The following is a 17,561-nucleotide window of genomic DNA, read 5'->3' as shown; positions in this document are numbered from 1 at the left end:
TTTGAGCATTGGAACGAGCCCCCGCGCTGAGAGAACAAACATCTCAGCCCTGAAGCCGATCTTCATCCACGTATGCCACACGTCACGTGATCAGTAAGCAGAACATCCATGTGTTAGGAGATTGTTTTGGGCCGTTCCTGTAAAAAAGAAGTGAGGCGCGAACCGGAAAAGTGTCTGCCCATCACTATTCGACAACGGATTATGAAAGAACGGATAACGCTTGAAACACGCAGATTCTTCCTGATGTAAGAGGTGAGTCTCCTCTTTGTTTTGGTTATTTTGGCGTCGACATCGTCCTAGCGCGCAACGATCTGTGACTCTTTAAAAAACAGTAAAAACTGTGAGATACGCTGGCAGCGAAGGCCATTAGCGATCAGGAAACGGCTGGCAGTGAATGAGTTAATCACATCATCGCTATTATTTAGACCTGAAGTCATCATGTTAGCATAACCTTTATATTCATTCACTTGCAGCAAAACAGCTTGATAACACAAATTGACAATTTTCCTTGCATGTCAAATATATCACATGCACGAATGTTATTTTTTTCCAGGTATTTTAGAAATTATTTATCTATTAAAATTGAGGCTTTCTTTTTCAGGTCCAACATTTACTAAATATTTCTAAAGCTGAAACTGTTGTGTCCCCGTGCCTGTGGTCATTGCATGAAAAACTTAAATGAAATTGAATTGTTAATAGTAAAGATTTATCCAAGTTTCTCCAAAAACTTGCATCCACACCACCTCGTTTTAAAAAAAAACTGTCCACACGTACCCGGATAAATACGTTGTTAAGGACATGCCAGACCTGTAGGCGGCAGTACTTCCCCCGATCTTAACCTCGTCCTTCGTCTGTGGTCTTCCGCAAGGAGCAGTAATTCCGCTTGCAAAAACAAACAAGCAAAAAGCGCTTGGACAATTGATAAAGCGAGCGCAGCTCTGAGGGCATCCATGCTGTCGGCTAGTGTAAACACAGGTCGCACACGTGATGTCAGCATTTTTTTTTTGTCGCGGAAAGTGACGTTGCGGACCTTAAAACTCCGGTTTTGTCTGTCCACACGCAGACACCCAAAACGGAGAAAACGCAGATCTTCACTTTGGCCGGAGTTTTTAAAAAGATCCGTTTTCGTGTGAAAAAACTCCGTTTTCGTGTGGATGACAGGCCAAAACGTGGAAAAATATCTACGTTTTGGCAGATCCCCGGCTACGTGTGGACAGGGCCTTCGTTTTAGCTCTGCTTCAACACCTGATTTCAATCAACAGGTGATTAGCAGGCTTCTGCAGAGCCTGATGAGCTGCTGCACACGAGATTCAACCATTGAATCAAGCATGTTGGAGCAGAGAAAGCACTAAAATGTGCTGGACACCAGCCCTTCAGGAGCAGAATTGAATACCCATCCTCTACATTGTTCTTATAATGTCAGAGTTGGATTTGGAGGAGGACCCACACACAGTATAGAGTTCTAGGAGGCAGCTGTCTGCTACAAAACAAAAGGTCTTTATTCCAAAAACACAGGGACAACATGAGAAACCAACAATGAGTGGAGTACTGGGGTGAGTATATAGATAGACTGGGAATAGAGAACAGGTGTGAAGAAAAATGATTAGCAGGTGTGACACAAAGGGAGAAACAAAACTGGACTTAAGTGAACACAACACTGACAAACGGAAAATAAAACACTGGAAATGAATGAATGAATGAATAGAAAATGATAAGTAATTGACTGAAATAATAAATAAATATATAAATAAATTAATTAATTAACTAATTTAATAAATAAATAAATAAATAAACAAATAAAGGAGCATAGAACATAAAACAGGAGGAAATTAAAACGAACGGTGAGGAAAACTAAATGAAAATGAAATAGTCTAAGGATGTAAAACCAAAGACCAGAAGAATAATAACACTCAACTGAACACAAGGAGCAGGATGACACAAGAGGCATGAGGACATTAGATGAATGATGAACTAAATGCACTGAGGGGATGTGAAAAACATTAAAATGTCGATTCATGGGGCATGTATATGGAAGCATGCTGAATTCAACCTCCCAAAAAATGATAAAACTCTTTTTCTGAATTCACAAGATAACTTCAAAAATATTCTGAGTTGTGAAAAAACAAAAGGCAACACAAGCCAAAAGTCAAATTATCACTGAGCAGACTTTAACCAGAGCATCAGCATTAGGGACCTGACAAGCTGCAGCTGAAAACATGAAACTTTAAAAAATAGATAACGAGAAACTCAAAGCAGCTTTTATAATAATACATAATCTGAGAGCTCTCTTGGTATGTGTTGTAAGGGCACTCAGCTACTAATACATCATTTTTTAAGTTTATTTTCATTTGCTTATTCACAGTAAATAGAAATGAACTTGACCCAAAAACAATCTGTGAGCCTGAATATCTGCAGAACTAATAATAAACCACACCTAAGATCTGAACGTACATCTAACAACAGCAGTACCCCTTCTTTCCACCGCATGTCGCAACATGGCCCCAGTTCCTTTCCACCAGCAGCAAAGTTTAACATTGTATTTATTTATTTATTTATTTATTTATTATTTATTTATTATTTATTTGTTTATTTATTTGTTTGTTTGTTTGTTTATTTGTTTCTTTATTTTCCCGTGTCCTGTCTGGCTGTGAAGCAAACCGAATTGATGTCTGAATGCTGGTGACAAGTCTAACAGCTATACTCTCAGGTGGAACATCAAAGCTTCTGCTTTAATGTCACGCCTGATACTTAAAACTTGATTGTTATTGCTTTTTGGATGCTTTATAATTTCGACCAGACATGGAGACAGAGGTGAAAGAGAAAGGAAGAAACAAAAGGTCTGCTTCTAGACCTGCAGAAAGAGAAAATTTAACAAAAAAAAAAGGGGGGACACACAACAATACAACAAGAGCAAGCTATCATTGCATCAACCTGATGAGGAAATATAAATCAACATTGTTTTACTGAACAACCACACAATAATAAATCACAGTGCATTTAGTGCCAACCACAGCCTTAAGACATGTGTTGAAAATGCCCAAGTCCATACTTATGAGAGCGCCATGTGAGCACCTGTGTGCGTTCACGCGCTTGTATATGTAAGGTTTCTCTATAGGAGCGCCCAATAGAGAGTGAGAGGGGCAACAGATCTGCCCCGAAAGACGTGTAGAAGATGGAGGGAGCTCCAAGCCCCAGAGATCCAGGAGCTGCCCAGACGCCATATTAGATGCAACATTTCCTTCTACTTGAGCCTGTGAGGACTAAACACTTTTTCTGATTTGTAAAAGTGGTTACAAGACTTTCGCCATTTGTAAACGTTGTTATTTTACACATTTACCTCCTCAGGAAATCTGATGTTCTTGTCATTTTTCTAGAGGTTGATCTGACAGAGTACTTGTTTGAAAAATGAGCTTCTATGGATTTTTTGCCCCAAGGGCTATCCGTTAATTAGGTTTTACTCTTAAGACAAAATTACAGCTTGCTTGCATTGATTTAGATATGCACTGCTCCCTATTGCCAGGGAAAATACACACAGCCACTTTAAATTAATTTGTATCATTAACATATTTCTTATCTGTGTGCTTCCTGAAAAAGTCATGATTTTGGGCAGATAACAACAACAACGCGTTGTTTCTGAGCATGTTGCTTTTAAACCAACAGCATAAACGTGTAAGCACATTCAAATGTTTATGAGCATCACTGTTATTATATTATTGTTATTTAAATAAATTCTGTAGACGTGTGAAAACTCACAACACTGCAGGTTTATGGAAACACACAACTTCTAAAAAGATAGGTTTTAGGTTATGTTTAAAGGTGTCAACCAATTGTGGGGCCCTCATGTGGACAGGGTAGTTCCACAGCTACTACCCAGACGCACACAATGTACCCAGACAAGAAACAGCCCTGAACTCCTATCTGAATTATTTTATTACAAACTTTGGCAGTACATCATCATCTTCATCAGCGTCATTTTCATCAGCATCAGCATAGTGCCATTACTTCTGCAATAACATCAGCATTGTGACACTGTCATCAATCTGATCCTATTTTTTTTACTGAAAGTCTTACTCCACTCCCACTTCCTGTTTGAAAAATGCAACAAAAGCTGTTGCCTGGCAGACCGAGAGGGCAGAGCTGCTAACAGATACACACATACACAAACAGGCTCACACCAGCATTGTGACATCATAATGTACCAGCTAACATCATTGTGTACCTCTTAGCCAATAGCGGTGGCAGATTTAAATTAAAATGTTGTGTAGAGTTTTTCCTGACACTGGTGCAACACTGACAGTTATGCTGAGATGCCCTAAGTGCCAAATTGTTGACTACACGTGTCTACAGCACAATTAGACACTCATTTGTATAGTTTATCAGCAAATAAAAAGTTGATATGGAGGTGACTTGCTCTTTAAATTTGAGAATACTTTCATTAAAGACAATTCATTGTTCGTAACAAAGCTATTAACAAAATACGCTCACTCATTAATAATGGAATGTTTTGAGCATTAAAAGTGTCAAAATGTAAGTTAACAATAAAATGCTTTTGTTTATGTCAGAACAATCAGCAGGGCACCACAGGGAATCGAACCCCGTCTCATTGAGAGTACCATTACCAGTGCCTTTGACTTTTTGTGTTGACGAGGAAAAGCAAAACCTGCATCAAGAAATCTAGAAATGACCTCAGGATGCAGGAAAAACAAACCTTTATTAATCAGTTTAGGACTGATTCAAGATGAATTACATTTTGTGATTTCTTAAATCTTTCTTTGATTTAAAGTTTGGTGATTTCACTTGAATTCAATTTAGTTTTATTGTTTAGCACAAATTCACAATCCAGATCATCTCACAGCACTTTACAAAGCAAACATTCTAGTTGAACCTACTTATTAAACAGTGAGTTGAGTTGAGTTCACGATGCTAATTAGTCAAAAGGTTCCTAACTAAGGAAACCCAGCGGATTGCATGGAGTCACTGACTCGTTGTGTCAGGGACTTTACAGCAATCCTCATACTGGGCAAACATGTAGCGACAGTGGAGAGGAAAACTCCCTTTTAACAAGAAGAAACCTCCAACACAACCTGGCTCAGAATGAGCAGCCGTCTGCCACCACTGGCTGGGAGTGGGGGGTAACTTTTCAGATTTGTCTCTCATTTAATCGTTTTCTGAACAAACGTTGTGGGGAGCTGGTGGCACTCGCTAGCAACAACTGGTTAAAAGGTAGGGGGCACGCTGGCCAAGTCCTGTCCATCACAGGGACTCATTAACATACCACCATTCACACATTCACTAATATCTAGGGGCAATTTAGTCACCAGCTCACCTAAATGTGTGTTTTTGGCCTGTGGGGGGGGACCCGAGCACCGGCAGCAAACCCACGCATACATGGGGAGAACATGGTAGCTCCACGCAGAAAGAAAGTTCATGAGAATTACAAGGGACTACCATTGGAAATTAGCTTAGCTAATTCTGGTATTTTTACGTCTTGTACATCCATTACTATGCATTGTCCAATTCAAATAAATAAATTCAAACCAGCAACCTTTCTGCTAGGCAACAGTGCTACCCACTGTGCCACCATGATGTCCCGTTTTTTATCTTGTGTGTGTGATTGGGGTGTGGAGTGTCTTGTTCATTTCTCAGATAAGGTTTTGGTGATGCGATGACTGGTTTAAATTCAGATTTCTTGTCAAATATTAAACAGATGAGCTGGACTAGGAGTAGTTTCTATGTTAAAAGTAAATGAGTTACGTTTACAACAGAACATAGATAAGGTTTAGTGGTTGGCAGTACAATGCTAGCTAGAAACGTTTTAGGGTCACTAATTAACCCTAAACACGCGTGTGTGGGGGGAACCGGAGCGCCCGGAGTAAACCCACGCATACATGAAAGAGAAAATGCCGACGTCATAAAGAAAGGTGCCTGTCAGGATTCTAACTAGCAACCTCACTGCAAGACAAAAGTGTCAACATCTTCTCCATGCAGCCCCTTTTTTTTCTGGGTGTGTGCTCTAAGAGGGAGGGGGAGTTGTTCGGTGACTCACATCCAGGGACAGTCTAGTCTCTATGTAACCTAATCACGGGGGGTGTGTATTGGGGGAGGGGTGTGTGTGTGTGTGTGTGATGAATTTAAGACCTGCCTTTGTGTTTCCGTAAACACGCAGGTGTAAGGAACTTTTTGAAGCGCCTCCACCTAGAAATGGTTTCCTGATTTCCGTCGGCTGTTTGTGGAAGCTCTTCTTTTGGGCTACAGTCCTCTACGGGTAAAGAGTCACTTCCGTGGAGACGTTGGCTCACTTCCTCTGAATCTGACTGTTCCAATAATTCAGTCGGTGTACTAACTTCTGTTCCCGTCTGACAATCGTCATGAGGATCTGTCTCCAGACCTTCCACAGATGTCTCTGGTTCCTGAGATCTTATTTCAGAACCAGGGTGAACCTCAGGTCTAATTCTTTCTTCGAGCTGCTGTCTGAGGGTCTGTAACTGTTCCTCATGCTGCGCGTTAGTGTTCATTTGTTCGAGCTGAAGATCTAAGATTACGCTGTGGAGTTCGGTCTCTCTTTTCTTCATAGATCCAAGTCTGGTCATCAGCTGCTCGTTACGTCTAGCAGTCTCTGTGCTTTTGGCCAGCTCAGATTCCAAACTTAGTCTGATCTTACTTTCCTCTTCAAGCTGCTTTTTAACTGTCTGCAGCTCCTGATCCAACTTCAGGTCTGACTCAACCTTCTCAGAGTTGATTTTGTCAATCGCCTCTCTGAGTTCAGAGTTGCTCTGTTTCAACTCCAGGATCTCCTGTTTGAAACCAGAGTTCTGACTGATGAGATCTCTGTGTTGGTCCAGTTCAGCTTGCTGGTTCAGTCTCAGCCGATTTTCTTCAGAAAAACTAACTTCAAACTTTTCACAGAGAGAGGTTTTTTCTTGCAGCTGGAGTTTTAAGAGCTCCAGCTCTTTAGAAAGCTTCTCCTCTGCCTCAGTTTTCCTAGACTTGAACATATGTAACTCCTCCAAAAGATCTAGGTTCAGTTTTTTAAGATCACTCATCTCTGTGTTAAAGCTCTCATGAACTAAATCTTTGTCCAAACTGATTTTCTGTTCCTGCTCTAGCTGGACTCTCAGCTGGGACTCCTGTTCTAATCTCAGCTGCAGATTTTCACACGACGCTTCTTTTTCCAGAAGCTGATTTTGTAAATCCTGCACATGTTTTTCAAACTTTTCTACCTTATTCTGGTAATAATCCAAGCCCTGTTCTAGTTCATGAATTTCTATCCTTAATTTCTCACAAATGGAGCCGTTTGGCTTGTTTTTCTTCTCCCGCTGTAGCTTGAATCTCAGCCGCGATTCGTGGTCTAACCGTCTTTGGAGATCTTCACAAAAGCGTTCACTTTGCCACAGGTGCTCTTGTAGAGTTTCCACGTTTTTCTGACTGGCCTCTGTAGTATTCTGGTAATGATCTAGTCCCTGTTCTAGGTGAGTAATGTAAACTTGGAACTTCTTACAGTCGTTCTCAGCCTTAATCCGTTTATCTTTTTCAGTTTGGAACCATTCGTCCGTCATTGCCAGCATTGATTCGACGTCTTTCAGCTTTGCTGAAAGGTCATCATTTTCTTGTGTAACTCCAGAAGATTGAGGCTGGGCATTCCCAGATGGAGTATTTCTTTTCAGAATGTACATTATTTTAGAGCTGTTTGTTGGTCTATCACACATAAAGTTCTCGAGTCTCGCAGAAGTCGATGTGTGCCTCACCAGTGGTTCGTCACTAATGAAATGGGAAGGTGCACACGGCCCTTTTATAGGCAGAGAACGATGACGTCACAAAGGATATGCAAATTAGGGGGCGGGGCATAAAGAGTCCTAATCATTGTAACAAGTGGGTGGGGCCTAGAATTATTGTTTTATTATTATTATTATTATTATTATTATTATTATTATTATTATAAAAATAAAGTTATTAATAAAAATAATAATAAATAATAATAATAATAATAATAAGAAGATCACCAATATTTGCTCAATTTGGGAATCAAGAGGATATGCAAATTAGGGGCGGGGCATAAAGAGTTCTAATCATTGTAACAAGTGGGTGGGGCCTAGAATTATTATTATTATTATAAAAATAAAGTTATTATTAATAATAAAATAAAATTAATAATAATAATAATAAGAAGAAGAAGATCACTAATATTTGCTCAATTAGGGATACAAGAGGAACAAAATTACATTTAGGTTGTTAATTTAATTTTTAAAAAATTGTTTCCCTACTATAAATGCACCAATATGAAAACTTGGGCGAATGTAGAATTCTGATATTATTACTGTTTATTGTTGCTAATCAATATCCACCAATGTTTTTATTATACTATTTTTTCTTTCCACTTTCCACTGGCCTACGTTGCATCTCTGCGTTTGTAAAACGTCTTCAGTCCTGTCACTGTGCTGCACCATTATCACTGTCACAAGGAGCTAATTATTGTTTTTTTTTTTTGTTTTGTTTTGTTTTTTCTTTTTACTGTGTCCTGTCTGGCTGTGAAGCAAACAGAATTGATGTCTGAATGCTGGTAACAAGCCTTACAGATTTACTCTCAGGTGGGGCATCAAAGCTTCTGCTGTAATGTCACACCTGATACTTAAAACTGTATTGCTATTGCATGTTGGATGTTTTATAATTCTTACCAGACACGGAGACAGAGGTGAAAGAGAAAGGAAGAGACGGGGTGTGGGGGGGGGGGGGGGGGTCCACAAAAATTAACAATCAATGGTGAACAAGAGTCTGCTTCTAGACCTGCAGAAAGAGAAAAAAAAGAAGAAGGGGACACACAACAATACAACAAGAGCAAGCTATCACTGCGTCAACCTTATAAGGAAATATAAAATCAACATAGTTTTACTGAACAATCACAAGATAATAAATCACAGTGCATTTAGTGCCAACTACAGCCTTAAGACATGTTTCTGTTTATTTATTTAGCAGACACTTTTATCCAAAGCGACTTACAATTTATAACCAATAGGGCATGTTGTGATCTGTGGGGGAAACCAGAGTACCCGGAGGAAACTCACGCATGCATGTGGAGAACACGCAACTCCATGCAGAAAGTCCGCAGCCAAGTTTCGAACCTGTGACCTTCGTGCTGCGAGGCAACAGTGCTAACCACTGCAGCACCATGCAGCATGAGTTGAAAGTGCCCAAGTCCATAATTATGAGAGCACCATGTGAGCACCTGTGTGCGTTCACGCGCTTGTATATGTAAGGTTTCTCTATAGGAGCGTCCAATAGAGTGTGAGGGGCCAGAGATCTGGGCCAGAGATACATGTCTTCAACAAAGCTGACTCCAGTCAAATAAGGGATAGCATTATCATTATGGAGTTGAACAGTGGATTTTTTAACTTTACAAAACTTTAACAATAAAACAAATAAGCACACGTGGTAAATATCACACTGAAAATGGTACAAACATGAAGAATGCATTGGTCTAAGCACTGTTCTTAGTTTTGTCACAATTTTACAAATGAGGAAAACATGAAAAATCATCATCACACAAATTAAAAATAGACCATTTTTCATCTTTTCAGACTCTTGTCACACAAATCCAGATTTATGTAAGATTTAAAACATTTAATAACACTTTCATGAGTAAAACCTGGTGCATCATGTCAACCTTTTGCCAAACCCAACTTTTCTTGTCTGACATGCATCTGCTGTGACAACAGCTGAACATCAGGTCAGAGTGTGGAGCTCTTGCACAAATTCTTCACACCGCAACATCTTTCTCCACAATCCCCACATGCCACACAGACAGACCTGGTGCTAAACATGTCGTTAACCACGATCCCCACTCGATAGCAGGTAACAGCTAAGTGCTGCTCTGAACTTTTCAACTCGGTGACCTTTCCATAGAGCCATGCCAGCAGGGCTTTTAAAAAAAGGTTGGCTGAATGGCGTCTCTCGGGAGCTACAGTGGAGAATAGGTGAGTTGTTTCTTCTGCACGTTCTTGTCGGAAACTCACTAAATCATTTTTGCACACAAACAACCAGGTCACTCTGACATGGTAAAATGGTTTGAAGGGAATCTGTTACAGATGCAGAAACTGGCTTCAGCTGTGGTGGAAATAAATGCAGACGCTCCAATAGCTTTGATTATGAAGAAAGGTGGTGCACAACTGTTGCCTTAGCAACCGCTGGTCTGATAAGGCAGGAGCGTGGATGTGTGTGCGAGTGCGTTGACAGGCCACAGTCTCTCTGCCTTCAGTAAACACTGGTATGTGAGTGTGCGCGTGCGTGTGTGTGAAATAACAGCAGTGTTTTTGTGCAGTTGTGTGTTTGCTCAAGGCCTTATTAAAAAGCCCCTGAGCAAACACGGACTGAAAGTGGATTCTGAAATCAGGGGCTGTTGGTTGGAGGTAAGATGATATGAGACGTAATCTTATTCAGGTCTGGTAGCTTAGACAGCCAAACATGCTCATCCTTCAGTTCCTGTAGAATGAGTTAATTCTAGTCACCACTGAGTCACCTCTAAGCATGCTTTCCCCATCATGGATATGTTAAGATCACACTGGGAGCTGTTTTGGACCATTGCCCCAACATTAAAGAGGTACTACACACCATCAGAAAATGCAACTCCACCCCTAGTCAAAATTTGAAAAATGCTTTGAAAGTTGGCGTTGCAGGAGGCGTGGAGTGGCATGGCCAAGTCTGGGGAATTTCCACCCACAGTAAACCTTCAGTTTCCCAGGGAATGGGAGGAGACTGAACGGACACAGCTCTTCTTAAGCCTGATTCATGCTTCTGCGTCAGTGCGGAGACACGCAACGCCATTATCCGTCCTTGCGGGCCTGCTGGAGAGCCCCGCAAGGACGTACGGAGTCGAGCTCTCTTTTCTAAACATCCGTCAGTCGAGACGGAGAACGCAAGCTTGTGATTGGTCTGGGCACCGCTGTCGTCTACACCGCCGCCATTGCGCCTTCAAAAACATAAAGAGAGCTGAGAATAACTAGCGGCAAACATGGAGAAGCTTGAGGAATACCTTGTGAAAAAACTCTACAAATATGAACGTTTAATTCCCTCGTGACTGGAGGAGTGTAAAGATGCGCAGCAGCCATTTTATTTGTGGACGGAAATGACAGGAAACGTGGGTTTAGAGGTGGCGAACCCATGAAGAGGTGTAGGAGAATGAGAGACAAATTTGTCCGTGTTAAAAAGTCTCTTATATACAAAAAAACCCACAATATAAACACACTATCTTGGACCAGATACATGACAGGATACCACAGAACAGTGCAACCCCCTCTGTTGTCCTGGCGGGGAATTGCTTTGCAACACTCCCCAGGAGACGGAAAAGTATGAGGGCAAAATGTCTCCGTCCGTGCGTGCTTGTCTCTCCCTGTTGGAGCTGGCGGAGAAGCATGAATCAGGCTTTAGGGTCTCAAATTGACCTTCTGACTCACAGTGATGCAGGCGACTGTTCTGTTCTGGTCCTGCTGGACCTGAGTGCAGCCTTTGACACTGTTGACCATCACCTGCTACTGGAGAGACTGAGAACTCCTTTTCTGTGGCCTTCTCCAAATTTAGGTCCTCCACCACCTCCCTTATCCATGGTGTCCCACAAGGTTCTGTGCTGGGGCCTCTGCTCTTCCTCCTCTATCTGCTCCCTCTTCAGCTTCTCCTCCAGCTTCATTGGCTGCCAGTTAACTTCAGGGTTCATTTCGAGATCCTGGTTCTGGTCTATAGGGCCTTACATGGACAAGCACCATCTTACATTGGTGATCTTCTCAGTCCCTACACCCCCAGCAGGTCCCTGAGGTCCAGTGACCAAAGCCTACTGGTTGTGCAGCGCACCAGGCTAAAGACCAAAGGTGACAGATCATTTGCTGTTGTGGTCCCCAGACTCTGGAACTCTCTCCCCCTGAGCCTGAGATCAGTGGACTCAGTGGTCTCCTTTAAAAAGCAACTGAAGACTCACTTGTTCAAGCTCGATTTTGTATGACCTTCCTCACCACTCTCTCTTTATTCTGCTCTCCCCACCTATTCAACCTTCCTCAGGACCCACTGATTTCCCTTTCCTATTCACTCTCTCTCTTTCTTAACATATTTTTAATCACGATTGTCTATTTTTTGCTCATTTAAAATATATTTTTAACCATTTTCTAAATTCTTTTTTATGTTTTTACATCTTTTTTGTTTTTGTGAAGCGCCTCGTGATTTTTATCTTGAGAGGTGCTTTACAAATGAATTCTTCTTCTTCTTCTTCTTCTTCTTCTTCTTCTTCTTCTTCTTCTTCTTCTTCTTCTTCTTCTTCTTCTTCTTCTTCTTCTTCTTCTACCACTACTAGTACTAGTACTACTACCACCGATAAGGTGAAATTGTACCAGCTCCAGTCAATCGCAAGTTTAAAATGCAGTAGCCGCAGTTCAACCCACAGGAGGCAGCACTAAGACGTTTTTAGACCTAGATTCTAGATTTAATCAAGTTTACACAAACATGTCAAAAATGCACAGAAACAGAAAGATTGCATTTGTAATGACCCAGTTATACAGTTTATAAGGAACTAAAAAAAGAGTTCTTTTGGATTTTTGTTACTCTTCAAATATTTTTTTATCTCATTTAGCATCAACATTAATATACTCCCCTTTCAACTAGAACTTTAAATGAGCAGCAGTCTGCGAAATCATAGTCACATTCTGGCTCGATTTTTGAGAGCTCCTGAAGAGAAAATCCTACCCTTTGTGTATTCTTTAGGAAAACTGAACAGGGATCCTGTACCTATTGCAGACAAAAATACATCTTTGGGTTCTAGGCATTATCTAAATGTAGCCTAGATAAGAAAGAAAAAAAAAGAATTAAAACCCCACTGGCAGAGCAAGGGTGTTAGTGTTTACAGGCCAGGGGAGGAGGATTCAACACTGACCTGATGGGGAGGAAAGGGCAATGATGAAGCAACCCAGCCCCATCCTGCTATTTGCTATAGCTTGGCAGGGCTGAAGAGGATTTAGACAGGAAAATGCATGCACTAAGCCAAAAACCACTTTGGAGTGTTTTTCATGAGCAACACAGAAAGAACGTAACACAAATGTTTTTCATGAGGCTATGAAAATATAATATGGCCAGATTTTCCAAAAAGTGGATTTAAAACTAGACTTTTTAGATCAGTCTTGTTAAAAGAGAGATTAATCCAGCTGTTTGCTCCTGAGTCTGGTCAGAACTGAGCTTTGTTTTACCAAAACAAGAGGTTATCTAAAGAGCAATCTGCAGCTGTTTCCACACAAACCCATTACAAAGGTTTTAAGAAATCCTTTCATTTCCTACATAAAGGTTTCTGGTATTTTTGCATCGTCGTCGTCGTCTTCCTCCGCTTATCCTGGTCCGGGTCGTGGGGGCAGCATCCCAACTAGGGACCTCCAGACCTTCCTCTCCCTGGCAACCTCCACCAGCTCCTCCGGCAGGACCCCAAGGCGTTCCCGGACCAAATTGGAGATGTAACCTCTCCAACGTGTCCTGGGTCGACCTGGGAGCCTCCTGCCAGCAGGACATGCCCGAAACACCTCCCCAGGGAGGCATCCTGACCAGATGCCCAAATCATCTCAACTGGCTCCTTTCGATCCGGAGGAGCAGCGGTTCTACTCCGAGTCCCTCCCGAATGTCCGAGCTCCTCACTCTTTCTCTAAGGCTGAGCCCGGACACCCTACGGAGGAAACTCATTTCGGCCGCTTGTATTCTCAATCTCGTTCTTTCGGTCATTACCCAAAGCTCATGACCATAGGTGAGGATTGGGACGTAGATCGACCGGTAAATCAAGAGCCCGGCTTTCTGGCTCAGCTCCCTCTTCACCACAACAGATCGGCTCAGTGTCCGCATCACTGCAGATGCTGAACCAATCCGCCTGTCGATCTCCCGATCCCTCCTACCCTCACTCGTGAACAAGACTCCGAGATACTTAAACTCCTCCACTTGAGGTAGGACCTCTCCCCCGACCCGGAGTTGGCAAGCCACCCTTTTCCGGTCGAGAACCATGGTCTCAGATTTGGAGGTGCTGATCCTCATCCCAGCTGCTTCACACTCGGCCGTGAACCTACCCAGCAAGAGCTGAAGGTCAGAGCTGGATGAAGCTAGGAGGACCACATCATCCACAAAAAGCAGAGACGAAATTCTCCTGCCACCAAACTCGACACACTCCACACCACGGCTGCACCTAGAAATTCTGTCCATAAAGGTAATGAACAGAACCGGTGACAAAGGGCAGCCCTGGCAGAGTCCAACCCTCACTGGGAACAGGTCCGACTTACTACCGGCTATGCGGACCAAACTCACGCTCCTCTGATAAAGGGACTGAATGGCCCTTAACAGTATTTTTGCATGACTTACAAATTTTGGTTCCACATTTAACATTTTTTTAATTTGAGTCTGATTTTAAAATGAAGTTAGAAGGGATTGGGATAAATGCATCCTTAACACGTTTCGGTTTTCATAAGGGCTTTGTCTAGATTCACAATTGCATCTGTTCTTCTCAGGTAATTTTCCTTTTTTTAATATTCCCTGTGTGTAGTGTTGAAGAGAGCCACCACCATCAAGAGGAGAGGCATGGGTGTGCATCAGGGGCAACCGGGGGAGGAACAATATGGTGACATCTCCTCTCTGGGTGAGTGGGCGTCTGGACCGGCTCTGAAATATCTGCACATAAAATGTTGACACCAGCATGGCGCAGTGAGCTCTGCTGCAGCTTGAAATGCCGTTGTTAGGGTTGTCAGCATCACGCTGTCCTGTCCAGCATTCAGAATGGGAACATGCTGTGCAGGTGCTGCCAGACTACAGCTTCACTCTGCATCTCCTCTTTACCTCACAAGGCATGCCCATGGCCAGAGGAAGCATCAAGAGTGCAAAGCGGGGTCCGACAGCTTATTTTCGCCGCAAGGAACGCCTCCTTCGCATTTCCATTCGCCGCGTGGTAAAGACGCACACCTTTTACTGGACAGTGCTTGGCCTGGTGGCTCTCAACACTCTGTGCGTTGCCATTGTTCACCACAATCAGCCTCTCTGGCTGTCCAACTTCCTCTGTGAGTTGTTTCATCAGCACTGGAACTGTTAGAGGAAATATTGTAGCTTCTAATTACTTATGCAATGTTAAAACATAAAATCCCAATGACTTTTCATCATGTCTTTCTAGATTATGCAGAGTTTCTGTTCCTGGCTCTGTTCCTGACTGAGATGTTTCTGAAGATGTACAGTCTGGGGCCACGTCTCTACTTTCATTCCTCCTTTAACTGCTTTGACTGTAGTGTTAGTGCTTTTTTCTTTTTTATTGGGTCATTCAAACTTTAAAAAAAAAGTCTAACTCTTCTGAAGCGCAAAAACACCTCCTCTGTAATTACTTCTCTTCATCACAGTTCTTGCCTTGGTTAACTCATTTAAAGGATCTGTATCATGCTATTTTACACCTTCCAGAGCACAATATATGATAAAATACCAGAAGAAGAAGAAATGATTGTCTTATATGGCACCTCTCAAGATAAAAATTATGAGGCGCTTCACAAGAACAAAAACTAAAAAAGAGAATTTTTAAAAAAAAAATGATGTAATAGATCTAGTTGCAGCTGATGGTAAACAGTGTCAAAGGCTGCAGTCAGGTCCAATACTGTTGGCACTATTTAACCCAGAAATGAGACGCTTTATTTGATGAAACCCCACCTTCCCGTGTGAATTTCATCATAGTACACAGTCACAAACCCAGAAACCACAGATTCACCATCATGTACCACTCAGGATCCAAAGTTTACATTTCTTTCACAGATGGAGTAAAAATTTGGCAGAAGTGTGTTTGTTTACACCTTTACCACTGTCCACCTGTACAGTGTGAAGAAAGGAGGGAAAGAGACACAATGCGGCACACTGTGTCTCTGCTGGCTACAAATAATCGACTCTGAAAGGCATTGATCAGAATTTGCAGATCACGTTTTATTTTTTTCAACAGAGGTCAGCCGATTTTGATTGATGGCTGAAGCCACACTTTACTACACCTCTGCACATTTCCTATGATTGCAGCAGTAATCCAACCACTTCTGGTTAATTCTTCTTTGTTGATATTTGGCAGCTTCTTCTTCAGGACAGTGGATTGGGCATCAAAACTAGGAATCGGATTTAAAAAATGTAAATGATTCCAGGATAGACTGACATTTGGTCTGGGTTCCAATCGATGCTCAATGACCAACACCTCCACCCCTACCCCACTGCTTGAAAGATTCTCATCTGGAGGATTGCAGACACACCTGTGCACGTACTATTACAAACACACGAACATGCACGCACGCATGTGCACACACACGGACACGAGGAAATAACAACTAAACACTCTCAAAAGCTCAGAAAAGTGGATTTTGCATGATATAGGACCTTTAAATTAATAAATGTACAATTGTGCAAAAGGTAAACATGATGTGCACATCACAGGTGATCATTGGCAGCATCTTTGAAGTGCTTTGGGGCTGCTTCAGGCCTGGAACTTCTTTTGGAATCAGTGTCCTGCGTGCTCTTCGTCTGCTGAGGATCTTCAAAATCACCAAGTAAGTTGATGTTTTTATTTCCACACTTAACCCTCCAGAGGTTGCAGATTTGCAACGGTAAAACCTACCGACCTGGTTACTCCACATACGTAGTTCATGAACATTTTTTTAACTCAGAAGTACCCCTGAAGGACTTAGTTGTTTGTCCTTTTATCAAAACTTATTTTAAGCCTCAGGCCTAGTCCACACGTAGCCGGGTTCTTTAAAAACGAATATCCGCCCCTCCAAAAACTTGCATCCACACCACCTCATTTAAAAAAAATACTCTGTCCACACGTACCCGGATAAATACGTTGTTAAGGACATGCCAGACCTGTGGGCGGCAGTACTTCCCCCGTTCTTAACCTCGTCCTTCGTCTGTGGTCTTCCGCAAGGAGCAGTAATTCTGCTTGCAAAAACAAACAAGCAAAAAGCGCTTGGACAATTGATAAAGCGAGCGCAGCTCTGAGGCTTCCATGCTGTCGGCTAGTGTAAACACAGGTCGCACACGTGATGTCAGCATTTTTCTGTCGCGGAAAGTGACGTTGCGGACCTTAAAACTCCGGTTTTGTCCGTCCACACGCAGACACCCAAAACGGAGAAAACACAGATCTTCACTTTGGCCGGAGTTTTTAAAAAGATCCGTTTTTGTGTGAAAAAAACTCCGTTTTCGTGTGGATGACAGGCCAAAACGTAGAAAAATATCTACGTTTTGGCAGATCCCCGGCTACGTGTGGACAGGGCCTGAGAGGGTTAAAACAGAAATATTTATTTTCTCAGAGGGCACCACCTGGAGGCAGAAACATGTATTGCACCTTTAATCCTCTGGGAACAAAACCAAAATACAAATAAACTGAATTGCATCACGCAGTTGCTGCAGATCTGTTGGCTGCACATCCAGGGTGCAAATCTCCCATTCCACCACACCCCAAAGGTGCTCTATTGGATTGAGATCTGGTGACTGTGGAGGTCATTTGAGGACAGTGAGAACATTGTCATTAAGAAACCAGTCTGAGCCGATTCAAGCTTTAT

General features: G+C 42.2%; 1 protein-coding gene across 5 annotated transcripts in view; it reads left to right on the top strand.

Annotated features, from left to right (window-relative positions):
- The window catches only part of LOC107393140 (voltage-dependent R-type calcium channel subunit alpha-1E), a 172,629-nt gene that overhangs the window by 110,010 nt on the left and 45,058 nt on the right, over window positions 1-17,561 (top strand). For all 5 annotated transcript variants that reach the window (XM_070554154.1, XM_070554153.1, XM_070554152.1 and 2 more), the window contains exons 12-15: window positions 14,540-14,632; window positions 14,838-15,047; window positions 15,158-15,270; window positions 16,438-16,550. In XM_070554154.1, coding sequence (XP_070410255.1) covers window positions 14,540-14,632; window positions 14,838-15,047; window positions 15,158-15,270; window positions 16,438-16,550 — 529 coding nt within the window. The remainder of the gene's footprint in view (window positions 1-14,539; window positions 14,633-14,837; window positions 15,048-15,157; window positions 15,271-16,437; window positions 16,551-17,561) is intronic.

The sequence above is a fragment of the Nothobranchius furzeri genome, chromosome 8 (assembly GCF_043380555.1).
Source record: "Nothobranchius furzeri strain GRZ-AD chromosome 8, NfurGRZ-RIMD1, whole genome shotgun sequence".
In the NCBI taxonomy this organism is placed as follows: Eukaryota; Metazoa; Chordata; class Actinopteri; order Cyprinodontiformes; family Nothobranchiidae; genus Nothobranchius; species Nothobranchius furzeri.
Note: the sequence above shows the minus strand (reverse complement) of the source record. Positions and strands in the feature narration are given on the sequence as shown.